This window comes from Hemicordylus capensis, chromosome 4, assembly GCF_027244095.1.
Source record: "Hemicordylus capensis ecotype Gifberg chromosome 4, rHemCap1.1.pri, whole genome shotgun sequence".
Taxonomy (NCBI): Eukaryota; Metazoa; Chordata; class Lepidosauria; order Squamata; family Cordylidae; genus Hemicordylus; species Hemicordylus capensis.
Window position 1 is genome coordinate 174,649,707 of NC_069660.1, and position 27,351 is coordinate 174,677,057.

The following is a 27,351-nucleotide window of genomic DNA, read 5'->3' on the forward strand; positions in this document are numbered from 1 at the left end:
GTCACCACTTTACGGGAATGCTGGTTGTTGCGGCGCTGCTCTCGCCATCTTCCCTGAGGGCAGTTGCCGCTGAGCTGTCCTTGTTGGCGTGGGCGTGGCTTCGGAGACCGACGACAGGACACGAGCCTGTGCAGGGGGACCACCAGAATACCCGAGGTAAAGAAGAAGGAGAAGAAGAAGAAAATGTCTTGGTGGGAGGGAGAAGTTGGAATTATCTGTGCGTGCGCGGGAGAGAGGCTTTGGCAAAGGAGAGGGGAAAGGGTCTGTGTGAAGGGGAACCCGGCACTCAGCTCCGGGAGGAAAAGGGATGGTGCTGAGCAACACCGGGATTTGGGCCTAGTTCTTACTGACGTGGGCAACCCCGCGTCGCGGTTTGTACAGAATTCAGCCCCCCCCCCCCCCAAATCTGCCCATAGAAAACTGATCCGCTGGAGAGTCTAGCCTTTCCTCCAAGATCTACTTCTGCGTGTGCAGGGATTTTTATTTTTATTTTTATTTTTTTGCCGGGGGGTGGGAGGCGTATAAAGGTGTAGTCAACCTGCAAGCTGACGTAGTGCAGTCTAGGCAGGGGTTGACCGCCCACTTCAGTGAGAACGAGGGCTTAGGGGCTGAAGTTGGGGGAGAAGGGAGGGGCTCCCCCCGACCCCCATAATATTAAAACTCGGAGTCAAATAGTGGAACTGATGATCTGTGGCAGGGTCAGTACAGGCGAGGGAGCACATCGCCACGGCACACAGGGTGTACTAGCTTATAGAAGTCACTGCCGCAATATGTGGCTCTTAATTACCGTGGCTCTTAGGGAAGGGTTGAATGAATTCATAGGGGAGAGAGGTCTGTCAGTGGCTAAACGGAACTTCCGTGTTCGGAAGCAGCTGTACCTCCAATACCAGATGCTGAGGACAGGCATCTTGGGGGTGGGGTGCTATTTGCCTTCATGCTGTTCTTGAAAGCTGGAGATATTTAGTGTTAGAAACAGAGTGCTGGACTAGCTGGATCTTTATTCTGGTTCAGAAAGGCCATTCTTGGTACTGTCCTGCCTAATCACAGAAAAGAGATCCAATACTCAAAGATGAGTATTAGAGACTAGTTGATCAATTTTTACAGGCCAATCCTAACCATGTTTATTCAAAGTCCCATTTATTTAAAGGGATTTATTTCCTGATATACAGTAAGTGCTTAGGAACTTAAAAAGAAGCACAAGGAGCTACTGTCTGTCTGTTTCATCAGAAGTCAACATGACTCAGTGTTGGAGAAGACATTACTCAAAAAATTCTGTGGTTGTACCTGCCTTTAGGTTTCTTCCAAGTCAGATATTAACAGTGTCTGAATTTTCAGTATGCCTTTCTAGATGCCAGTGTCACTTCAGACAGTGAACTTCCTAAAACTCTTGCAAACAAGTGTTCAAAATTGTGAACAGTATAATGTTGATGGAATAAATTTGTGTGAGGTCATAGAATCTCTTTGATCTCTTGCATTTATTTGCAAAACTTCAGCCTGCTCAACATCATCGGAAGCAACTATCAGTGGTCTGAGGGCAGATACTGTATCTTGCTGCACAACCTGATTCCCCCCCCCCCCCCCGCATTGGCTTTACTTAATAGATGGCATTGGCCACTAGTAAAGGCTTCATAGTTGAGGAGCATATGTGGGTATAAGTTGTAGCTTATGGTTTTGATGTGTTTTTAGTTTAATTTATCTTATTGTACAGTTTGTTTTATTGTGTTATTGTTTTACTCTGTGAGCCTCACAGAGAGCAATTGTTACCCAGTGGCCATACAAACAAAGTGTGTTTGTTCATTCTGAAAGAATCTCTGTGGGGTTTTTTTGTGGGAGATCTTTTCAGAATACGGTGCCCAAAGGAATTATTACTGAAAGAAAAAGACAGCAGATCCCATTGCTCTGACAATGATAATGAATCAAAACACTTTGGGTATTCACTGTTTTTTACTTTGCTAAACTAAAATTTTCAATTGAGCACCAGCTTGAGGCTTGCCTCTCTTCTTTTGATTTCAATTTCTGCTACTGCCAAAAAAGCATGTTCATTTTTAAAACCACTCGTATGCCATATGGTGGTGTGAATCCAATATCTAACTTCTAGAAAAGTCTGGTCCACTTTTACTTATTTAGTGTACATGTACCCCCAGAGTGGCTTATGGATTTTCATAACCATAAGTTATGAGACGTGGTTTTTCACCCAGGCAGTGCTAGATGACAGACCCACTTAATTTTAGCAGATCTGCATTATGTGCTTTCAGACCACTGTCTTGAACCACTTCACATCAAAATCTCTGAATGTCTTTGAGTGATGTGTATGTGAATGCTGAATGTCTTTGAATACTGTGCCTGGAATGCAATGTCTGAGAAATAAGCTACAATGTCTTGTATTGTAAACGACAGTGTTGTTTCTTTGTGGCTCAAACCTCCAAATATTCATGAACAAATCTGTTCTCTTTCTTTGCAGAAAAATTCCGCTTCTATGGCGACTTACTTGGAGTTTATTCAGCAAAATGAAGAGCGCGATGGAGTGCGTTTCAGCTGGAATGTATGGCCCTCGAGCAGACTTGAGGCCACAAGAATGGTTGTTCCATTGGCTTGTCTGCTAACGCCTTTGAAAGAACGGTTGGACCTGCCTCCTGTCCAGTATGAGCCAGTCCTGTGCAGCAGACCAACTTGCAAAACTGTACTCAATCCACTTTGGTATGAGTCTGCTTAATCATGTTTGTTTTACAGAGGAGAATTAACTGTGGTATTCGTTCTTGAACCTTGCAAAAAATTTCTGCACATTAAACAATTCCTAAATTAGAATGTTTTGATTAAAACATATGGCAGAATTGTCCATGTTCAAGTATTTCTGATAGGCAGTCCTATGTGATATATGAATATAGGATTTGGTGTTTCATATTTGCTTATTCCCTATTCATAAAGCTAGATTGACCAAAGTACACTAAATCAAAGGGAAACATTCCAGAATGCATTGCATGACCGAAGTGTAAAACCTTGTAACTAGACAACCTATCCTGAGATAAAATAATTTCATCTGTTGGATATTTGTGCCATTGTGTTGCAGTTGGAATCAAAAGGTGAGGTCAGCCATGAAACTGAGAGAGTTGGCCTTGGGCAATGTGCTGTATCTTGCAAGATTTTATGAGGGTAAATGATATCAGAAGTCTAAAATATTTTATATGCTGAATAGTGTTATGGAGTGATAGATTAGTGGTTAGATCAGTTATGGGGAGCTTCCATTTTGTGGTCTGCAGATTCTTATTAAAATCCCAAGTCCATTGAATGGCCTAAGAATGCCAGGTATTGTAACACTAACTGAAGTTAAGCAACTGCAGACTTGGTCAGCAATGTGGATAGGAGACCATTGGGAGCCCCTTGTAAGAGCAGGATAGACACATATTGATGCATATTTTTAAAAACCCGGACAGCCCCAATTTTTACTTGGCAGGAAGGTATTGGTGCAGGAAAAATGTCTAGATGTAATTGCTGGAGAGATAATGAGGAGTCTTCGCATCATGAACACGTGATGCCATGGCTCCAAAACGTGGTGGGGGGTAGGGATGTGCATGGAACTGGCAGGGCATGGCTGGAAGGTGGGGGGGCATACCTTTAAGGGCAGTGGAGGGTGCCCTTACCCCTCCTGCCTCGTTTCCCCGACAGCGCTCCATTTTAAAAGTGCCCATTAGGGCGGCAGCATACCTCCCTGCTGCCCCGGTGTCCTCCTCAGCCGGAATTACCAGGCGCATGTCACACTTGCATGTGCGCACCCAACATGCAATCACATGCTGGGTACTTCCGGTCGAGGAGTACACCGGGGCAGCAGGGAGATATGCTGTTGCCCCAACGGGGGAAACGTGGTGGTAGTGGGGAAGGGCACCCTCCCCTGCCCTTAAAGGTATGCTCCCCCACCTTCGAACCGGCTGGGCCTCTGAACCAGTTTCATGCACATCCCTAGTGGAGGGAGCCCTCATTTGCTGTTCTGATGCTTTCATGATTTCCAGATCTGCAGTAGCCGGTTTGGTTTCTTGATTTGCCTAGAATTTAACACAGTATTCCAAATGTACTCTTGCTGGGCCCAAGTATTATGGCTTCATAAATCTTGGAAAACTGTCCTGTCGCTGATCCACAAACCCAAGGGAAAGAGTGGTGGAGTCTGCTATGCTGGTGCTATAGGGTGCCTTGCATTCAGTTTATGGCTTTCTCAAAAAGGCCAGTAGTTTTTAGGGTACAAAGAAGATGACTACACACAGCCTGGTGTGGTGACAGTCAAGGGCTACCAGCCTTTTAACCATGGGTGACAGATTAGCCATTTAGTAGGACTTGCTCTTTTGTTAATTTGTTATTCATAATCATACAGTTTCTACGTCTTTTATGTTATGTTTTGAATTTATGTTCAAATTTGTTGGTAATGATAATCAAGGCTTTGCTGAAATCCAGATGTATATCGAGACTTCATTTTTAAAAAATTGGATTAGGGCTTAGTTCAGATGTAGAATTGATTGAGATTTAGACCATAAAGTTTAGTACTTATTTCTGCCCATGGGCCAGTTCAGTTAAAAGGCTGTGGGCAAGTTTGAAAAGATCTCCTTATCCCAAAGATACAAAGAAACTTGGCAGGTCTTTCTGCTTGCCAGAACCCAATTAAAATAGTGCTCCTTGTCGACAGACCACTTGGTAAGGAAATGTATCCTTGCCTAACCAGGATTTGTTGGATCTTATTAGTGACATTAACTGGGGAAGTTGGAGTTGGCCTTTATGAGGCAATAACTGTAGCAGTAATCTTCTCTTAATATCATAAGGGTTCTCTTAATGTCATGCACTTACTTTAAGGATATCTATCAAATCCCTAATGCTAATTCTTTTGGGGGGGAAACAGAGCATAGTGACTTCTTCTTTAAAATGCAGACTTAGATATTTTAAATTTTGATTTTAGCAACTTTTGTATATTATTTTCTTATAGCCAAATTGATTACCGAGCCAAGCTTTGGGCCTGTAACTTCTGTTTTCAGCGAAACCAGGTATGTGTGAAATTCTAGGGTGCAACTTCAGTAATTTTTACACACACACACCACCCTTCTGGGTACTAAATTCACTTCACTGGCACAGATCAGCATAGCTTGTTAACGTATAAAGTGAATGTGCTGACATGCACAATGTTGCCACCCATTTGTGGTAAAATTTGACCCATAGCATTGCTAAGACAGAAGCAAAAGTTTGTTGAAATGATGGTTGTTGGGTTGTTTTCTGTATTTGCCAGGCTTTGGGTTGGCTTTATGGAGCAGGTGGATCATCATGCTTTATTTATCAGAAGACAGTGGCTCATCACAATTATGATTGGTGCTCATCATAGTGTAGAACCCAAATTGTGGTTTGAGTTTCAAAACTTACAACCGACAAACTATGATTTTGAACTGCTTGTCTGCTTTTGTTTTTCATCTGCTCAGCACTCAAATCCCTGGGTGCTGTGGGTGGCCTCTAGAGGTGAAGCAAGAGCCATCACTTTGGATTGCCATTTCACACATCATAGCAAATTGGAGTTAGCGTGAACTCTATTTGAACTGTGGGTGGTATACAAATTGATTAAATAAATAACCATGATTTGCAAACCACTTCAAACAACAGTTTTTGATTTTGTTTTGCTGACTGATTATGATCTGTGGTTTTGTCATTCAAACATCACAACTAACCATAGTTAAGCTTCCTTAAACATGATTTGGCACAATGTCTGAACTGAACTCATATGTGACTATACAGAACACTTGAGCTGACAAGGAGCTGGTTTGCAGATCCCCAAGCCTGACTTCCAGTTCAGCCATACGTTGGTATGACTGAACTGGTCAGGCATCATAAATGGTGGTCAGGCATCATTTTTACTGAAATGAAATCTTTAATTCTCATGTTTTGTTGCAAAATAAATGCTTGCTGGTGTTGCTTCTAGAATATTCCTGACATCCATGTTCTAATCTTGGATGTGTTTCCCCAGTTTCCTCCAGCATATGCAGGCATATCTGAAGTAAATCAACCAGCGGAGCTTATGCCACAGTTTTCCACAATTGAATACATAGTCCAGGTAACCTTCTTTATATAGTGTGTTAAATTCCACCATACTTAAGAGATACTGGAAAAATTATGGTTGTGACAGTGTTCTTAAAGTGTTTTGACATGGTTTTCTGAATTGGAGTCTCTTATTGTATGTACTTTCAAGTAATATACATTTCTTTTTTTTTCTTCCACACAAGCGTGGTCCTCAGACACCACTGATCTTTCTTTATGTTGTGGATACATGTTTGGAAGAAGAGGACTTGCAAGCTTTGAAGGAATCATTGCAGATGTCTCTGAGTTTGCTGCCCCCTAATGCTCTCGTAGGGTTAATCACCTTTGGCAGAATGGTCCAGGTTCATGAGCTAAGCTGTGAAGGGATCTCCAAAAGTTATGTTTTCAGAGGCACTAAGGATCTAACAGCAAAGCAAATACAGGTATGTTTGGCCTTGACTTTTATTTAAAAAATCCTACTAAGTTGGCCTTCCAGTTTTCTTTTTCCTCCTCCACATTTGTTTAAAAGTGCATTCTTCCTGGGCTTTCCCAATTCTGATGTGTGTTTTGATTATCAGGATATGTTGGGTCTTACAAGACCTGCTGCATCTGTTCAGCAAGGGAGACCTCTTCAGCCTCAGGAACAGCCTCTCATTTCAAGCAGGTATGTAGCTCTGTAAAGCAAACTGCATCTAAAAGGATGTAGTGGGGTAGCTTGCATGAAATTTTCAGAACTTCAACTCTCTATAAAGATTTTCCAAAGGGGAATAGTTTGAATTATTGTTTTTTAAACAAACTATGTGTCAAGTTTTGGCTGCTGAAAGCTACAGCTACAGCAAATATTTGTATACCACTTTTCAACAAATGTTTCCAAAGCAGTTTACATAGAGAAATAATAAATAAATAAGATGGATCACTGTCCCCAAAGGGCTTACAATCTAAAAAGAAACATAAGATAGACAACTGTCTCTGAAGGGGTACTGTGCTGGGGATGGATAGGGCCAGTTGCTCTCTCCCCCTGCTAATTAAAGAGAATCACTACTTTTAAAAGGTGCCTCTTTGCCCAGTTAGCAGTTGTTTTGTTTTCATATGCATCTTAGGTCACTCATTTGAGTAGTATTTCTGATCGGAACAGCCTATCCTAGAAATTCTGTTGTCTGCACATTCGGTTCCATGGAAGGTGAAACTGAAGATGGAAGTTGATCATTTGAAATCGTTTTATTAATGTAGAAGAAATAATTGAACAATTAATGAGCATGTGGATTCATTGAAAATTATAGAATGCTTGAATTCTAGTATTGTTGCATGTGTCTCTCTCTCACCCCATTCCTCCAATTATGTGTACATTATTTTGTGTCATGTTCTCATAAATGTACCCAAACTCAGATCTTCTTGGGGTGCTTGATCTGTTGTGGTATGACCCTTCATTAACTAGAGCCTACCTTTGGTAGATGTGCAAAGTGGCCTTGTGGGTCTGGATTACAGATACATGCTGCTTTTCTTCTGCAGTTTCCAACTTGTTTTGCTTTGCTTCTGATTGTACTTGGCAATGTGAAAACCCTTGAATAGTAAGATTGTTCTTTATTGTTGTGTATAGTTAGAAATCCAAGTAACCTGAGAATTTCACATATCAAGTTGGTTCTCTAAAGCATGGGGGTTAAATTGTATACTTTTCTTTTGAACTCCTGTAGATTTCTGCAGCCTGTTCACAAAATTGACATGAACCTAACTGATCTCCTAGGGGAACTGCAGCGGGATCCATGGCCAGTCACTCAGGGAAAGAGGCCCTTGCGATCCACTGGAGTAGCTTTGTCAATTGCTGTTGGGTTACTGGAGGTATCTTCATTATTGCTGGCAAATATAAATGGGAGTAGAAATTAGTCAAAATGATTAATGTCACTTAGAGGCATTATGCTTTTCAGGTGTTGATCAGCATAGGTTTTGAGCTTGTCTTGTAACCATCTTATGGAATCTTTATTGTTGTACATGCATGATTTGTTTTTGTTTTTAAATATCAGTCAGTATCTCCTAAACATTAATGGTTTGAAAGTGACTATTCTTGGGGAGGTATGTTAGAAGTAACTGCTTATGGCTGCTATCTGAAAATGACATTTTGGAAAGTGCTTTCTTTCTATATATCAAACCTTGCCAACTATTATAGATTAAGGCTCAGCGGGGCAAGTGATGATAAACAGCATGAACAGTTCATGCTCTCTCTAATGTGAAATTCAAGGGGTGTGCACATGTGTAGATATAGAAATTGACTGGGTGATGAAGGATCCCTTCTGTCTAATGAAGTAGCCAATATGGTGGATGTGAGCTCCCAATATGATGGACGTAGTCCCCATGGTGGCGTATGTCTTCTCCATGATTCTTTTTAGGAACTGATCTGTCTACTTCTGTGTTTTTCCCCCCCTTCTTCTTTCCCTTCTTGCAGGGAACATTTCCAAATACTGGGGCCAGAATAATGTTGTTTACAGGAGGGCCACCAACTCAAGGGCCAGGCATGGTAGTGGGAGATGAGCTGAAATCTCCCATCCGTTCCTGGCATGATATAGAGAAAGATAATGCACGGTTTATGAAGAAGGCTATGAAGGTAAGGGTTAGTCTCTAGTTTAAATTCTCTCTGTATGAGGGTAAATAATCTTTCTCATAGGTTCTGGTGAGCATTGACTTTCTTGGAAAATGTATGTATATTGTTTCAGGATAAGTTGATGCAGGATTGCAGTGCCTTGCCTTGGATTCAAACAGGTTTGGTCAAATGCATGCTCCTCCCTGAAGAATTTTTAAAGTATTTTTAATGGGAAATGACGTGGCTAAAATTTGATGAACATCCTGACTGAAAATGTTTCATATGTTAATTGTAGCAGCTGCTCCTAACTTTTATTCTAGTGTTTACTTATGCCAAGGGTTGTGATTCAGTTTCACAAACTCTGATGCTCTAATAAGCAAAGGTTTCTGGAACTGGGTAATATTCGTATAGCCTGCTCCCACCCTCCCAGGTTCACTTTCGTAAAGCCTCTGTGAGTTGGCTAATGTAATTCTGAGTATTGTCCACTTGTTGGGCACCAGAGACTTTTATGCTTCTGTTAGCAGCTGGTGTCAGAGGTTGCATGATCTCAGCACTCTAAGCCAGACTTTCAAAGAGCTGGTTTCCTGTATCAATTAAGAATTGTCCCCAGGTATCCAGCTGAATCCTCAGTTTTCTTTCTGGCTCTTTAAGATCAGAAGTCACCTTAAGTGGTGCAGCGGGGAAATGCTTGACTAACAAGCAGAAGGCTGCCGGTTCGAATCCCCGCTGGTACTATATTGGGCAGCAGCAATATAGGAAGATGCTGAAAGGCATCATCTCATACTACGTGAGAGGAGGCAATGGTAAACCCCTGCTGTATTCTACCAAAGAAAACCACAGGGCTCTGTGGTGCCAGGAGTCGAAATTGACGACTACGACTACTACTACTACTACTTCTTCTTAATTAATTAATTAATTAATTAATTCAATTTCTATACCACCCTTCCAAAAATGGCTCAGGATGGTTTACACAGAGAAATAACAAACAAATAAGATGGCAGTGTGATGGCACGCTTTACCTTTTATTTTAAGATCAAAAGGCTATCTCTTAGGCTTTTTCTCTCTTTCTGGCAGGAAGGGAAAAAGGAATAGCTCTGAGCTCTGCCTTCAGAACATAGACTTGTGTTTAAACAAGGCTATGTTGTGGAGACTGTGCAAAGAAATTCACATTCTTTCTAACTTAATACTACAACTATGTGATTGGAAGGGGCAGACTCTTGCATCACTTCGGTCCACCATTTTCTCTCTCTCTCTGACAGAGTAAGAATGTGGAGACTAGCAGCTGTGTGGAAAACCGGTTGTGTTTCTTAGCTTGGAAACATGGCAGTGTGCTGGGGCATCTATCTGCTTGCTTGCTTTCTTTCTGGCAGAGAGGGAGATACAGAGGCAGGCAACCGCAGTGGCAGCCACACTTGGCCCTCTTCATACTCTCAGATTTGAAAATACGTGGAGAGAGCCATTTGCAATGGCTGCCACTGCTTGGAGGCAAGCTTTTCACACTTGCAGAGAATGGCAGGCACTGATCAGACCCAGGTCTACCTACCTTTCAGCAAACTTGCTGCATCATGTGCCTTCAGACTAGGCCCTGGGATCCTGATTACAGTCTTTTACCATCATCATTATAGAAGGTGCCTTAAAGTCATTTCTTCCTGTGTTTTCACAGCACTATGAGACATTGGCAAATCGTACAGCTAACAATGGACACTGCATTGATATTTATGCCTGTGCGCTTGATCAGACTGGTCTTCTGGAGATGAAATGTTGTGCCAATTTAACTGGGTATGTTCTCAGCCCTCAGCAAATGATTTGTCCTGAATTTTCCTGATGGATTAGAGAGAGTTTTCCTGACTAGTGCACAATTTTTAGACTGCATCTGCAGTGAGCCAGCTTATTTCCAGAACTAGGAAGTGCAACCTTTTAGTGGGAATCTTTGTGTTTTTGGAAATGTGGGGGATTGAAATTTTTGCCATATTTTACTTAACAGTTGTACTGTCACATGTGTTTGTAGAAGCCAGTTTCTGGCTTTAGTATCATCCTCTAGCATTATCAAGATCACAGTCCTGTTTAAGCTTACTGGTAGTAAACCCCGTTGAGCTCTGGAGGACTTATTTCCAAGGAAATCTGTATAGGACTGGGCTGTTAGAAAGGCAACCAAAGTGGCAGCTGTGAGACAGGAGCAGTCTTGGTTCTCAGTGGCAGCTCCAGAGTTTCTATGGGTCAGAGTAAAGGGGCTGCAGTTGGCAAGAAGAGGCACACATCCTACTCCCCTGAGAAACTGGGGTCAGTGGGACAGGTTTTCTCCCTTTCCCAATGGTGTCTTTTTTACTTTTTCTCATACAAATCATGTCTATGTAAAAAGGTTAAATGTTGCATGGGATTATGGTGGTGGTGGGAAACGGAACCATCTTTATCTATAATTCACGAAGGCATACATGTTGCTAATCCCATGTGTGGCAGCTCTCGTGAGATTTTGCGAGCAGCTGCCTGGATAGTGACGGGGACAGGGGAGAAAATGGCGGTGGCCGGCCAGCCTAAGAAAATGGCAGTGATTGGCGGCAGCTGGCTGGCCAAAGAAAGCGGCAGGCGGGCGAGAAGACAGCGGGCTGGCGGGCTAGCTGCCGGCCAGGAGGAGAAGCGGGAAGGCGAAGCAGTGGCCAGACTGGCTGGCCACTGGGTGGGGAGGAGAAGCGGCGGCCTGCCTGGCCGCTGAGGGAGAACGAACTGGGGCTAGGGGAGAATGAAATGAAGAATGTTGGCGGGGAAAACAGGGAGAACTGGGGGTGCAGATGCTCTGCACCAAGTCAGCTGGTTGGGTATAAAACTTGCCCTCTGTTTTTGATACTGGGTGGCCTGGCCTTCACTGAGAGAAATTCCAAGTCTATGGGGGAGGCAGTATGATGCACATTTTAAATTTCTGATTTTATTGGTTGTTGTAAGCCATGTTGAGTGTTTCAAAGTCAATGTGAATTTTATAAAATCAGAAATTAAAATTGGGAATAAAATAAAATTGGAAATTTAAAATGTGTATCATACTGCCTCCTCTGGAAAAGACAGGATATCTTAAATACATAATCTGCACTATTGCTGGGGCTCCAACACATGGCCCTTCTCTTTTGTGTGTGCATATTCTTCTTCCCACTTATCCGCCCCAGTAATACTCAAAAGACCTTTTGCTTATCCTTTATAGCTAACAGCAGTACACTTCTGTTCTTACTTTAGATGAGACACTCATTTAATGCAGAGGTGTGAGCTGTATTCAAGCTCATTTGGCTTTTTCTCTCTTCTATTGAGCTAATTCATATCTTTAGTTTCTTAACAGAACTGTTTTAAGACCAGATTCTTGTGTCATTTAGTAATAAAAAGAGAGTGAGGAAGATAGTCTGTCTGTGTTCTGTAACTTAATATTTCACTGTGACACTTTCTTTTCTCAGAGGTCACATGGTGATGGGGGACTCTTTTAACACTTCTCTCTTCAAGCAAACTTTCCAGAGAGTGTTTAGCAAAGATCTCAGTGGAGAATTCCGACTGGCTTTTGGGGCCACTTTGGAAGTAAAGGTGAGTGTGCCAGATAACTGGAGAAGGTGGGACCACCTTGAGTACAACCACTGTACTGTCCTATCCTGGAAGAAATAATATTTGTGATGATAATAGTTGTTTTAAAAAAATAATTGCTAGGTTCAGGGAGAGTGTGCTGTTCAATCAAGACCCCCTTACTTCTTCATAATGGAGTTGAATATATCTTACCCACCCAAGAGAACCCTTCTCAGCAGAAACAGTTTTTGGGAGTAAAAACTTTGTACTAGGGAGATGAACAACATAGTGTACATCTACTGTACAGTTTTTGTCTAATCTTTGGAGGTCACAGTCCTAAAATGAGGATTTCTGTCAGGGCATGATTAGGGTTGTTTCTGAGGGGCTGCAATTGATCCATTTGGCAGTGACTCTGGCTTTGGGTGACTTTGAAACTCTTTTAACTTTAGACCTCTAGAGAGCTGAAGATTGCTGGAGCTATTGGACCATGTGTATCCCTCAATGCCAAAGGACCGTGCGTTTCAGAAAATGTAAGTGTGTGTGTGTTTTGGAAATGCAGCAACTTCAGGTGTGCATGTGAGGCTATTTACTGTAGATGGTGTATCAGTAATACAATATGCTGTGAATGAAGCATATTACTTGGCGAGTCTCATGGACAGGGGTCAAGAAATGTTGGCTTTGTTCACCAGACAAAATTTTTTTACTCGTCGAGCTATGTTGGTACATTACTCATCAGGATCTTTTTAACTCATCACAGACAAGTAGACTAGTGGAATTCCTGAGCCCTGCTCATGGAGCTTAATGTCCAAGCTTTAAGTGGGTGACTATATACAGATGCACCAGTAAACTAAGGAATTCTAATGTATGAAATATTCTTCTGCCAGTTTCAAATATAGCATTGTGTTTCAAGAATAACACATGCCACAGTTTAACCTTTCAGCTCCAGAACTTATTCATGGGAGTTTGAGTTGATGAAGGGACAGCAGCACAATAGAGAGGACTTGTTTTCATAATGGTGAGGCAACTGTGAAGTTTAAGCCCATGACAAGATGCAGGTTTTACATGAATGCACCAAATGTTTCCTGACTATAAGAGAATGGCAGTTTCTCTCTTGCAAGAACTGTCAATTTGGATATCATGTCTGCCATCAAAGGTGGTCATATCCTTCGTTTGGGTGGCTAGTGAAGATGATGCAAGTGATCTCTGAGTGAGGTGAATTGATGGCTCCCAGTGCTAAGTGGAATTACTCGTTGCTGATCATGAGTGCATCCAATAGCTGTAGGATTAGTGATTGGCCATTTATTTTAATTGCACATTCCTGAGCTGTTATTTTAAAGTGCAACTAGCTTAACCCATGCAGAGCATGTTCATGCTAATACTTGATTGCTCCCCTCATCCTCCGCCAAAGCCCCCTCACCTCAGAGATCTTGCCACCCTCACTTCCTCCATCCTGTTGCTTCCATCCCCCTCACCCCTCTTGGTTGCTCCTCCATCCTGTTGCTCCATTCCCCTCACCCCTCTTCGTCGCAGCAGCAGCGTTGCCAGCACCAAGTAGTCAAGCTGCAGCCCCCTAAACCCAGAGACCTACTCACTCTCACTGAGCCCCACTCCTCCTGTCTGTCTGTCTATGCCTTTTAATATTATATGTCAGCTTAACATGTGGTAGCTGAGCTGTGCTAACGTGGTGAATATCTTCAGTGCAGTCATTATGAAGCTGGTGGCAGATGGGGGGAGGCCAAACTACTTTCCCATAGGTGTTAGACATCTGTCAGTTACAGGCTACTTGTTGCTGGTCTTAGACTTTAGGTTTTTAAGGATTTTTAGCCTACTTTCCAGTAGGCTTATGAGATCACCCAACATTCTCTATGTGTGTGTGTTCATCCATGTAGACACATAGGGTCACCTCAACTGTGTAGTTTGAGATGATGTTATCCACCCCAGTCCAAGATGGTGAGCACACAAACCTTTGAGGCGCAAGTGGGCTAACTTGTGAACCACCTAACTGATTTGAACCAAATTTGCTACAGCTGTAGAGACACCTCAATGGTGAAGATTGTGATGATGTAATCAACCCCAATTCAAGATGACTGACATGTAAACTTTTGAAGCACAAGTGCACTAATTTGAGGACTGTCTAACCGATTTGAACCAAATTTGGAGTGAGTAAAACACAGAGACACCTCAGTGGTGCAGTTTGTAATGACAACATCCACCCCGGTCCAAGATGGCGGACACATGAACATTTTAGGCACAAGAGATCTAACTTGTGGACCTCGATTTGCACCAGATTTAGTCCAGATGTAGAGATAGTGAAAGGAAGGTAGGCTGATTAGTTCTTACTAGAACATCTTGTTAAAAATATGTTAGCTGGCATATGTACCTGCAGTAACAAAATTGTGCTGTGGATCATATCCTGTAGTCATAATATAAACTGACTGATTTAGCTATGCTTTCGGGATAAAATGGAATGCCTTTAAACTCTCTTATAGGAACTTGGGATTGGTGGCACATGCCAATGGAAAATTTGTAGCCTTGATCCCACCATGACGCTTGCCATTTATTTTGAAGTAGTAAATCAGGTGAGCCTGCCTTCTTTCTTTGCCTGTAATGTTGTACAAAGATTTAGAGAAATTTCTGGCACTGGAGTACTTTATCATGCAAATTACCCATCCAAAAATGATAGCTGCATTTTTTGGAGTAGCATTTCATATTTAGAAAACATGATTGTATGCAGATGATCTCATTGTTCCTAGATTAATCCCTTTTCTTTGCTTAGAATCCCGCCCCCGCACCTATTGTTCATCCTATTTCTTATAATGTTCTTCATCAGACGCTATTCAATATAATTTTGATTTCCCTTTGCACTGTACAGCCGTACTGATATTTTCTGGTGTCTGCAAGAAGCTGATTTGTCAACTGCTTATTTATTGACTTATTTTTACACTTATATCCCGCTCTTCCTCCGAGGAGCTCAGAGTGGTGTACATGGTTATTTTTATCTATTTATGGTTATTTTACTGCTGTTAGCTTTGTTTTGTTGGATAACTCTACATGATTATTACATCCTGCCTTTAAAATGTAATTTCTGTCTGAAAGGCAACTTAAGTTCTTTTTGTCTGGTTTTCAGCACAATGCACCAATACCTCAGGGTGGCAGAGGAGCTGTCCAGTTTGTTACACATTATCAGCATTCCAGTACACAGAGACGTGTTCGTGTTACTACGGTTGCTAGAAAGTGAGAATATGACAAATACTTATATGCCGCTTTTCAACAAAAGTTCCCAAAGTGGTTTACATAGATATAAATTAATTAATTAATTTAATTTAATGGCCTCATTATCGTAAGAACAACTTATGCTAATAAGGCATGTTCTGTTGGCTTTTTGCGTATGCTGTATATATTGTTTTTGTTTCATGGAATGAACACAAGCTTCTGACTGAGTTAAGAGGGGATCTGTGTGTCTAATTTACAGGTTTTTAATGCTAAAAAAACCCTAGTTGTACTAATTGTTGCTTTTAAAATTAGCTGGGCAGATGCACAGAGTCAGCTGCAACACATAGAAGCTGCATTTGATCAAGAAGCAGCTGCCGTCCTGATGGCCCGCCTGGGTGTCTACAGAGCTGAATCGGAGGAGGGACCAGATGTGTTGCGATGGCTGGATAGGCAGCTAATTAGACTTGTGAGTATGATCAGGTGTAAGCTTGTATAATCCAAGAATGAACCATAGGTTCAGCTGATGGGCTTGCCTCTTGGAACATTCTTTAGCTATGGAAGCTATCCTGACTTGTTTGAACATGTAACCTTTTAAAAAATCTGCCTGAAATGTGAAACAAGATGTGAACAGTCCAGTTCATAGTCATAGGCTAAATCTGAAATACAAGACTATTTATTATTGTGTCAAAGTTGTAATTACGCTATGCAAATCTACTGATGCAATCCTCTTACGTTGTGATTTTCAAGTGCTTGATATTTTTTATTCATTTTATTTATTAAACTTCCATACCGCCTTTCCAAAAATGGCTTAGGGCGGTTAGATAGAGATAATGTCACTCTTGTAGGTTGACAGTGCTAAAACTGGACATCTCAAACTATACAATGAGAAATGTTTTGTAAAATATGTTGATATCAGAATAAGAGAGGCTATTAATATTTATAGAGTTTTATTTTAACTGTAATTGTTTTTCTTCCTACAAATTAAGAATCCTGTATAGTATGGCTCAAGTAAGACAGAATTTGGCAGTCAGAAGCACCCCTGTGGGCTTGCATTCTTCCTCCCTTCTAGCACTTAAATTCCCTCCTCTACTTCTTGACGTTTGCTAACCATAGTTTGCTGTGATGTTGGTTAGTTCGTTGCCTCCAAACCACAATTTGAAATTGTGGTTTGAAATGGGTTTGCAAACTGTAGTTTGGAGATTAGCACTAACTGTACTTTGCACAACAAACTGTGGTTAGGGGATACCTGGCAGTACAGGGGGACCCCACAGATAAGAGAATAGAAAGGCAAGGTTGCTCCCAAATGCCAAAGAGTGCTTTGGTGTAGTGTCTGAATTGAGCCATATTATAAATGATACTTTAATTGAAGAAATCCTGTAGTCTGAGCTTACAAACATGCAGCAGGCAAACCACTGTCTAGAGCTGCTTATCTGCTCTCATTTCCCATCAGCTCAGCACTCTGTTTTCTAGGTGCAGTAGCCTCCAGAGGTGAATTAACAGCTATAACTATGATTTGTCAATGTCAGATTATGGTTCCTGATTCTGCTTTGCCATCTGATTTCAAAGCAGGGCTTGTCATTTCAGACTACACATTAAGCTGTCAGATGTCAGATTGAGCCTGTGTGTTATTGAATGCTTGACAGGTTTGCAACCTGTACCAGAAAGCATGGTGTAGAGCAGACCATAATGTAATGGACAATGATAAACCCTTGGTGACAGCCTCCCTCCAGTGGTTATTGTTGGTGACTACCTTGTGTTTCTCTTTAGATTGTGAGCCTTTGGAGGATGGGCTGCCATTTTCTTTGTAGTATTCTTTTTCTATGTAAATCACTTTGAGAACTTTTTTGGTTGAAAAATAGTGTATAAGATGATGATGATGATCTTGGAAGCAATTTCCCCCTTAGTAATTTTGAAACTTAGACCCCTTTATTTAAATTTCTTCATTTTTATGACAATTTTTGATTCTCTTCCATTCTACAATAAACACTTGTTGTTTTTTTACTTCTGCTTGGTAGTGTAGCTTTTTATAGTTTTCAGTTTTTAACTTTTAAACTAAACTTTAATTTGAACCTAATGATGATTGTGGTTTTTAATCTGACAACCTTTTAAAAAAATTTAGTTAATTTTACTACTTTTATTGTATCTTGTGTCTATCTTATTGTTGTGAGCTGCCCCAAGCAGTAGTGCACTGGAGGGGCGGGGTATTAATAATAATAATAATAATAATAATAAATAAAAACAACAGTGGACCACCTAATCAGCTGTTGTAAAAAGATCGCACAGACTCACTACAAACAAAGGCATGATAAGGTAGCAGGGATGATACACTGGAACATCTGCAAAAAATACAAGCTACCTGTAGCCAAGAATTGGTGGGACCATAAAATTGAAAAAGTTGAAGAAAATGAAGATGTAAAAATATTATGGGACTTCCGATTACAAACAGACAAACATCTGCCACACAATACACCAGATATAACTGTAGTCGAGAAGAAAGAAAAACAAGTTAAAATAATCAACATAGCAATACCAGGGGATAGCAGAATAGAAGAAAAAGAAATAGAAAAAATCACCAAATACAAAGATCTACAAATTGAAATTGAAAGGCTGTGGCAGAAAAAGACCAAAATCATCCCAGTGGTAATTGGCGCCCTGGGTGCAATTCCAAAAGACCTTGAAGAGCAGCTCAACACCATAGGGGCCACAGAAATCACCATCAGTCAATTACAAAAAGCAGCTTTACTGGGAACAGCCTATATTCTGAGACGATATCTATAACAACAACAACACCACTGACAATAAAATTCAGCCATCATAGGTCCTTGGGAAGGACTCGATGTCTGGATAAAAAAAACCAGTCAATAATACCTGTCTGACTGTGTAAACAAGAAATAATAATAATAATTAATGTCACTGCAACTTATCTATGATCATTATTTATATACTACTTTTCAACAAAGTTCTCAAAGCAGTTTACATAGCAAAAGAAATGGGGGGGAAAGGTTCATTGTCCCTAAAGGGCTCATAATCTTAAAATACAGACACACATACACACAACGCTAGCAACTGCTGCTGGAGAGTCATTGTGCTGTGCTGAATAGGACAGTTGCTCTCCCACTGCTAAAGATAAAAGAGCCACCACTTTAAAAAGTGTTCCTTTGCCCTGTTAGCAGGGGCATTTTCCTCATTACTTTTAAAGATTATGTTTACAATATTTAAGAAATTATTGAAATTTACATATTATTCCAACAGTGTCAGAAGTTTGGACAATACAACAAAGATGATCCAAATTCTTTTAGACTGTCAGATTCATTCTCTCTCTATCCCCAGGTAAGATGATATTTCGAAGCAATATTTTTGAAAATTTTAACAATTGATGAGAGGGAGCAGCAGAGCTCCAAGGCACTTTTGTAATTATCAGACAAATTTCTACAACAACAGAGCTTTCTGTGCTTCTTTAATGCATGGCAGTCTCTTTCTATTCAGCTCTCTGAATCAAATTGGTGAAGTGATGCACCAACCAGATGGGAGGAAATGCTTTGGCAGTAGTGTTTGATTACAGTGACATCTCTAAACTGTTTTCTGTGTCTCACATAGTTCATGTTCCATTTGCGACGATCTCCATTCCTTCAAGTGTTCAATAACAGCCCAGATGAATCTTCGTATTATCGCCATCACTTTGCCAGGCAGGACCTGACCCAGTCTCTCATCATGATCCAGCCTATACTCTATTCCTATTCATTCTATGGACCACCTGAGGTGAGTCCCTTTCCTTCAGAGATAGGTTTTTGTAAATGTTTCTTTAATCCTTTGGAAGGATCAGGGTAAATATTCCAAATTCTGAATGTCAACAGTCCTTTGTGTTAAAGTCTTAATCAGTGGTATTGACATCCGGCACCCCTGCAAATATCTCTGTTTTGATGAAACTTTGCTAAGCAATGATTTCCCCAAATATTTGTTTTGGAGGTGGTGTGGTGTGGAGAGTAAACCCTAGTTGTTGGAAAAATTTAAATCATTGTCCAAATTCTCATTTACTAGAGAACAAGATAACCCTGGTAAGAAGTTTAACAATCTGTTTATCAGTGTTTGGTGAGGGGAAGTGATAAATGGTAAGTGCAAGAGGTTTGTTTGTCTTACCTACAAGAGAGATACTGGCAGTATGATAGCAGTAAAGATACTGGCCAATATCCAGGTCAGTGTAATGTGAGTGGTGCCCATTCTTGTGCTGTACTGCAGCCTTGCTGCAAAGTGCTGGTGGTCTTGCACTTCTGTGCAGTAGTGGAATACTTTGCATAGCACACCCGCACTCCTGAAGCACTAGTTAGGTTGGAAACACATTGCTTGAGCATCAACAATGTGTTTCCAATCTAATTAGCACTTCCAGTGTGTGGGTGTGTTACTCCAAGTATTTGTGCTCTCACGCAAAAGTGCAGAACTGCCAGCACTTTGCTGTGAGCCTGTAGCAGTATGGGTGGATCAGCACCACCCATGTTACACTGCGCTGGATGTCCACCAGTGTTGTTTAAAATCTGTCTTAAGTTAAAACACTCATTTTGGATAGGGCATTGCCTGAGACTGGCAAGTTGTTGTTTTTATATGAGCACCAACCGGCTTTTTTCCATTTAGTTTTTGTAGGTGATTCACAGAATGAGCTTTGAGGAAACCTCCACTATACTATCCTTCTTCATTCTGTAAGGCAATTTTCTTAGGTAATCAGTATTTCTTTCTCTTGTACTTCCAGCCTGTACTTCTGGACAGCAGCAGCATTCTTGCTGACAGGATACTACTCATGGACTCCTTCTTCCAGATTGTTATCTACCTTGGTGAGGTAATTGCAAATAGCCTTTTGTCCACACTGAGTTGTGTCTGAGTTCTCTGAACATGCATCCTTGAAATATCTTGTCTGCGCTATTGTCCTTCACATAAAACAGTATTTTAAAAACAGCCTTACTCTGACTCTCCCAGTGCCTGTGTGTGAGAGCTAGAAGATGACGATGTAGGTGTCCTTAAAAGTTATACATAGTCCAATTCAACATCAGCTCTTAGTCGGCTTTGTTGAATATTGTCCAGGCTTTGGCCTTGGAAGCTTATAAGATGGAAAACAAAGTCTCCATGAGGGAAGAGACAGGCTGAAAAACATTTTTCCTTTGAATTCTTATCTGACCTGATAGGAGAAACATAGAGCTGAGGAAAATCCAACAATTCAGTCTCTCGTATGTCAGTTTTGCTTCTCCTGAAGTTCCTACTATATCCATGAGTGATGTGGATGCACTGTTGTCTGCTTAAGAAATGTACTTCTCCATACATATCCAGAAGGGCTTTCAAGAGTCGCCTTTTTACATATTTCAATCCACATTGAAAGGGAATGAATTCATTCCTGTAGACGTCAGATATTGGGCTCATTTACACCACCGAAAACTGTGTCCTACCCAGGTTTTGGAGCTGTGCGTGCTCCCAATTTTCCAGTTGTGTGGGTGCAAACAACTAGGTAAGAGAAGGGAGAAGTGATCTTGTAGAGTCAAGGTAGGAGGAAAGGAGCCAGCGTGGTGTAGTGGTTAGAGTGCTGGACTAGGACCGGGGAGACCCGAGTTCAAATCCCCATTCAGCCATGATACTAGCTGGGTGACTCTGGGCCAGTCACTTCTCTCTCAGCCTAACCTACTTCACAGGGTTGTTATGAGGAGAAATTCAAGTATGTAGTACACCACTCTGGGCTCCTTGGAGGAAGAGCGGGATATAAATGTAAATAATAATAAAAATAATAATACTTCTAGTAACAGAGAGGGAAGACTGAGTGATAAAAGTATGAAGTCCTTTGGAAATATCTTACTGTTTTCTACCTCCTTCTTCTCTCCTTCCCAATAAGACTATTGCCCAGTGGCGTAAAGCTGGCTATCAAGATATGCCAGAATATGAAAACTTCAAGCATTTACTGCAGGCTCCACTGGATGATGCTCAAGAAATTTTGCAGACACGATTCCCAATGCCACGTTACGTTAACACAGAGCATGGGAGCAGTCAGGTAAGAGACATTTATACAAGAGAAAATGTATGAAAAAAGTCTCAGTGAAAGTATATCTGAAGTTGGATATTGAACTTGTCAGTCTGGATGCACAATCCTCTACATGTCTAGCTCAGAAGTGAGCCCCATTGACTTAAGTGCATATAGGATTGCAGCCTTTGAATCTGAAAATATTTTTCTGTATCTTCACCAGTAGTTTTTTCTGTTAGGGCATTGTGAATAAAGTTGTGTCTTCAGCCATGTGTACAATGTATGGCATATTTCTTACTTGTGTTAAGGAATATCCCACTGGTCGTTACTTAGAATAAGTATCAAGATTACTTCTTCTGGGAGTCAATAGAGTCAATCTGTTTCTGTGTAGTTTTTATCTTAGTATTAATGTCCTATTAATTGTCATTTCAGTTTTGTTCTAAGAGGGTTGTTTGTATTCCATCCCAAGGACATTAGAACAGTGTTTTCACAATAACCTGGTGTTGTAAGTTAGTCTGAGAAATAAAGACTTGCCCAAAATCACCCAATGAGATCATAGCTAAGCAGGAATTTGAACTTGCATTTCCCGTTTCCAAAGCGGAGCTATTGTTATCAGCTCTCTCTGTTATCATTTAATAATCAGGTTTTGTATTCATCCTCCTTACTGTTTTTAAAAAGATATTTATCTCCTGAATAACAGGGATTCTCTTGAGTTGTTATCCTGTCAGCTCAATGGGATATAATTTCATTGGGATATAATTTCATTTATTTTAAAATTTATATCCTGCCACATTTATATATGGATTTATATAATCCTCATGGTGGCTCTAAAGGGCCCTCAATGGCTAATGGAGTAGTATAGAACAACGATAGAACCAACCATATCCAGATCAGATCAGATTTTATCTGCATTTAGTCATCAGACCATAGGAAAACAAATTGAATAAAACAATTTAGACAAAACATAGTGATAATTAGCACACAGACCCAACTAAAAAACTAGTAAAAATACATCCAAATCTAGAAATTTAATTTTTTTTTAAAAATTACATGAAACATACAAATAAAATAGCATAAAGGCCCATATAAAAATTAAAATCTCAACTTAAAAAGAAATTAAAATATGGAATTCCCTCAACAAGCCTAAACATTTTCCTTCAAATATTTCTCTGTAACATTAATTGCTGTGGATAGAAAACAAATCATCTTAACCATTGTATATTTATTTTGGCTACGCAACAAATAGAACACTGTATTACTAGCAAGCATCCCTGTAAAATTCTTAAGGATATGTCCTAGATATAACTCCCTTTCAGAGTTGTACAGTGGGCATTGCATAATTATATGGTTCATATCTGTACAAAATGTCGTGCATGAGCAACAAATCAGCTGCCCAAAAATATGTTGGGTATAAGCCATGCCATCAAGTAAGGCCTCACCTGCCTCCCAAGTCCTGCTGGAACAGGAGAAATAATTGATTTTGCTTTTCTAGAGGTAAGAAGTAGGCAGGCTTGATGTGTCTCTTTTTGAGGAGAAAGCACAATGAAGGTGTGGTCACAGAAATGGCTTTGCTCTTATTGTCCGCCTCGAGGCTGACGTCATTGTCAACCTCTGACGATAGAAACTCTGAGCAAGGCCCTTTCTCTGCATCCAGGGGGGCATAAAAGAGGAAGTGTTGCCTCAAATAAGCTAGACCTGGGCCCCTCAGATGTTCCGTGGATTGTCCAGGAGGCTCTAATACTAATGTCATGGATTAATTGCTATCTGGAGAAGATTAGATTGAAGGTGGACCCAGCATACCTCTGTAAGGGTGGAGAACCACTTAGGATGGTCTTCCCCCAGAGGATTATTAATCCTAATAGATTCCTGATGGCTTGGTGGGATTTTTTTGCTGTTGATCCTGTCGACACCCTGGTCTCCCTCTGGTATGAGTTTGTAGGCCAGGCAGTTGACATGATTGCACCTAAGTGTCTTCTCCTGGCATGTCAAGCCCAAACAGTCCCCTAGTATACAGGAGAGTTGCAGGGAATGAAGTGGGCCATAAGGTGACTTGAGCATGGCTGGAGAAAACTTGGAGTGAATATGACTGAACATAGACTAGATTTCCCACTGTGCTGACCTCTGCACAGTAGTGTACTTTTGTCAGTGCTGGGAGAGCCCTTTAAAAGAGATGAAGCCTTCTCTTAAGAGCTCTAGGAGAAAAAGCACTGGAAAGGGCTACACTGTAATAATAAGAGCTGTATTAGCTGATGTGGCAGATTCAAATGGACAGATAGAATAGGGTAACAAGCTTGACCTTTTCATGTGGTAGTATATCTAAGCTGCTCTCTCATTTGGCTTTTACAGGCACGGTTTCTATTGTCTAAAGTGAATCCCTCTCAGACTCATAACAATCTCTATGCATGGGGACAAGTAAGTAGTAAAGTGGCTCCTGCTGTATTTGTATTCTGTCTCTGTGCATGAACGCACAATTAAATTGTACTATTAAATAACTTGGAGATCAGGGATAGAAGTAAATTAGTTCCTTTGGCATCCTGGAGGCTTGGTTTTCATTTATTTGAAAATTTCTCCCAAGCCTCTAAAAACTACAGGTCAGCCAATACACTGAAGTGAACCAAAATTATGCAAATTAAAAGTGGGAAATTCTGGAATGTTTAGAGAGAGAGAGCTAAGAGTTCAAGCAAAACAAACATGTGAGTATAAAGCTTGGAGATGATTGGGTTGAAAATTAAAAATTGTAACATGGATCAATAGCAGAGCTAGATTTGCTTGCTGCACATTCCACACTTGTATTATTTGGGTTCATCTCTCCAGCTTTTCTTACTAGTTCTGTTAGCTCTGTTTTGGTGTTTAAACAATAACTTCTTATTTCAGGAATCTGGTGCTCCAATCCTAACGGATGATGTTAGTCTGCAGGTATTCATGGACCATCTGAAGAAGTTGGCTGTGTCGAGTGCATCATAATTTTGACCTATCAAGGACATTTCTGGGGACTAACTGAATCATGCTACTGACTAATCACAATTTGCCAAGAAGCTGATAACATTCCTTCCCACCCTTTAAATCATATTTTTAAACAATTCTACGTAACAAGGATGTAAGGAAAGTTTTGTACTTTAGATTTAACTTATTGGTATTCTTTCTGTCCTGCCATTTCTACTTTTTCATTCATGTAATTACTGTATTCCAATACCATGACTTACCTACCTATACTATTCATTTGCCTTTCTGCATCTGAACATAAGAAAAATAAACATTGAGAAGGGTGTTAATGTTTATACTGTAACCAGCTTGACACATTGTAATTTGGATAATAGCAGAGCTAGATTTGCTTGCTGCAGTGTGTGTGTGTGTGTGTGTGTGTGAGAGAGAGAGAGAGAGAGAGAGAGAGAGTGCTGTTAGCATGAGCATTTTGAAGAGAAATTGGAATCAATACTGTAAACTGTTTTTAGGAAGAAATCCCCAAGCTCTTCAACTTATTCAAAATTGTATGCTTTTATGAGCTATTAAGCATAGCTGTAAAATTTAAAGCTGTGCATGTAGTCTGGACGTTGGATGGGAAGCCAGTTGCTTCTTGGAAAATCTGGATTTTTTTAGCTTTAAAATGTCTCTTAATCCCAATAGTATTGCCTAAACCTAACTAGCCACTGAGAATAGAAAGTTATGGAGCGGGGGAGTGGAGGTACTTGGAGTCTCACTTGTTGAGGATATAAAGGAACTGCTTTCTACTGAGTAAAACCATTGGTCCATCTCATTCGCTACTGTGATTGTCAATAACTTCAAGGTGTCAGGCAGGTTTTTCCCAGGCATGCTATCAGGGATGCCAGGTTTTAATCCTAGGATAGTCTGCAAGTTTGCTACTTCTGTACTAATGGGTGAGTTCTTTAGCTTTTCTAGTTTGTAGGATGCTAAGATGCTACAAAGCCCTGACATGTGAATTTAGCTGTTGGCTAGTGGAGAGAGGGGTAGAAGAGAAGAAGAGTTTCTTCATAAACATCAAACCTCAACCTTCCCATTTATAATTCTTTCTTTCTTTCTTTCTTTCTTTCTTTCTTTCTTTCTTTCTTTCTTTCTTTCTTTCTTTCTTATTTGGTAATTTGAATCTTATTGTACGCTGTTCTGGTACCAAAACAGCAAAATGAATAATTAAACAAAACTTGGCATACAAAAGAGAACAATAACTTAAATCAGTTTTTGTATTGCTTGAAACAATAGGCCAGAGCACCTGTTGTGAAATCTTAAATACATTGATCTTTTACTGCCATCAACCATAATTACACATACCAAATTATTAAATATATATATATATATATATATATATATATATATATATATATATATATATATATTTTAAAACCCTCTTCTGAAAACTTTGAGAGAAACATGACACAGATATAATTGTCACACTTTACAAAATAATTTGCTTATACTCCAACATTTGTTTTTACTTTCATGTTACAAGTTGTTAGTTACAGAGGCTGTTCACACGAGCAGCCCTCCTCGGGCTTGCACAGCCCTGCCCAGGTAGGGCTGCTCGTGTGGAGTGCTGGGTAGCCCAAACCCCCCACCTACAGCTCTTACTGAGGTAAAAGGGTGCAAGCACGCCATGTGTGTGTAGTGGTTAGAGTGCTGGACTAGGACCGGGGAGACCCGAGTTCAAATCCCCATTCAGCCATGATACTAGCTGGGTGACTCTGGGCCAGTCACTTCTCTCTCAGCCTAACCTACTTCACAGGGGTGTTGTGAGGAGAAACTCACCGCTCTAGGCTCCTTGGAGGAAGAGCGGGATATAAACGTAAGAAATAAAATAATAATAAAAAATAATGTGTCTGCTTGGGTTGCCTGCAGGCTGAGCAGCCACAGAGCCAAGCGCCTAGAGCTCCCGGCTTGCAGGGAAATCCTCCAGTGCACCACGCTCTTTGCACAGTGCATTGAGGGATTTCTGGAGACTGGGCTGCATTTCCCTGGCCTCCAGATAGCTGCATGGCTCCCAGCAGCACCACTCGTGTGGGCACATGAGCCACGCAGCCAAAGCCAAAAACAGGATCATGGGGTGGGGTGAGGTGGAGGTAGGTGTGATCCTGCCTTTCCTGCCCTGCTCACAGGTCATGTGAATGACCTTGCATTGTATCTCTGATATCAGTACGCCTCAGTATAGGGTTTCCTGGGAAGGGGGGTGAGGAAGGTCTAGGGGATGAAAGGGGGGGACAAGAAAAAGTGTGTGGGCTGTCATTACTGAAACAATAGCTGCATATTTAGAGATCACTACTGACTTGCTGTTGGAAGACTCCTTCAAGTTCTGCTTGGATGTGCAGAATAGATGCTTTGATTTACAAGGAAAATGCTGGTCTAAAGTGTGTGTGTGTGTGTGTGTGTGTGTGTGTGTGTGTGTGTGTGTGTGTGTGTGTGTTTTATAGGAAGCCCGAAGGCATTTTCAGGCCATGTATGTGGGGTGTACGTGTTAATGCAGGGACAATAAATTGAATTCCTGCTAATGGTGGTTTATGATCTATGTATTCAGTGATCTGTTCCCTACCAGAATGGAAGGTGCATCCATTTTTCTGGTCTCTCATTAAAATGATGCTTCACTTTCTAGACTCCATTGAAAATCAATTTTGTATTTTGTTTTCTGTAGTTCATGTTTTATGTATAGTATACGATGCTCATTTCCCGCTTTTCCTTTTGTGAGGCAGTGAAATTCAAACTATGGTCCAAGGAACCCTGAGTTCTCTTGATGAGAAGATTGAAAATGGGAGATAAAGTTCCTGACAGACATTTTGTCTGCTACACAGACTGAGTGCGCATCTTAGAATCTATCTCAGATTCCTCTGCAGTGTACCAGAATTCATTGACAGACAAAGCAGTGTGAAAAGCATTCCTGAAGGCAGGAACTATGAAAACCCCTGTGCAAGGCTAGCCAGAATTAACCACTAAGCAAGTTGAAACAGTCTTTCTCAAACAACATTTTTGAGATCCCACTAAATGGAAGTTAATTGTCAACTATTTA

At 40.8% G+C, this 27,351-nt stretch overlaps 1 protein-coding gene across 3 annotated transcripts; it reads left to right on the forward strand.

Moving 5' to 3' along the window:
* Positions 1-26,941, forward strand: SEC23B (SEC23 homolog B, COPII coat complex component). 3 transcript variants are annotated; one of them, XM_053248586.1, is made up of 20 exons: positions 1-156; positions 2,462-2,697; positions 4,964-5,021; positions 5,987-6,073; positions 6,243-6,479; positions 6,615-6,700; positions 7,728-7,872; positions 8,474-8,632; positions 10,272-10,387; positions 12,040-12,163; positions 12,589-12,669; positions 14,629-14,718; positions 15,267-15,373; positions 15,665-15,818; positions 18,605-18,682; positions 18,950-19,111; positions 20,094-20,180; positions 21,219-21,374; positions 23,691-23,756; positions 24,219-26,941. In XM_053248586.1, the coding sequence occupies exons 2-20, from the start codon at positions 2,477-2,479 to the stop codon at positions 24,306-24,308; spliced, it is 2,304 nt and encodes a 767-aa protein (XP_053104561.1). In that variant the 5' UTR covers positions 1-156; positions 2,462-2,476; the 3' UTR covers positions 24,309-26,941. The 3 variants fall into 3 exon arrangements, with proteins under 3 accessions (XP_053104561.1, XP_053104562.1, XP_053104563.1); XM_053248587.1 differs by lacking the exon at positions 1-156 and adding an exon at positions 169-217; XM_053248588.1 differs by lacking the exon at positions 1-156 and adding an exon at positions 235-371.
* The last annotated feature ends 410 nt before the right edge of the window (positions 26,942-27,351 follow it).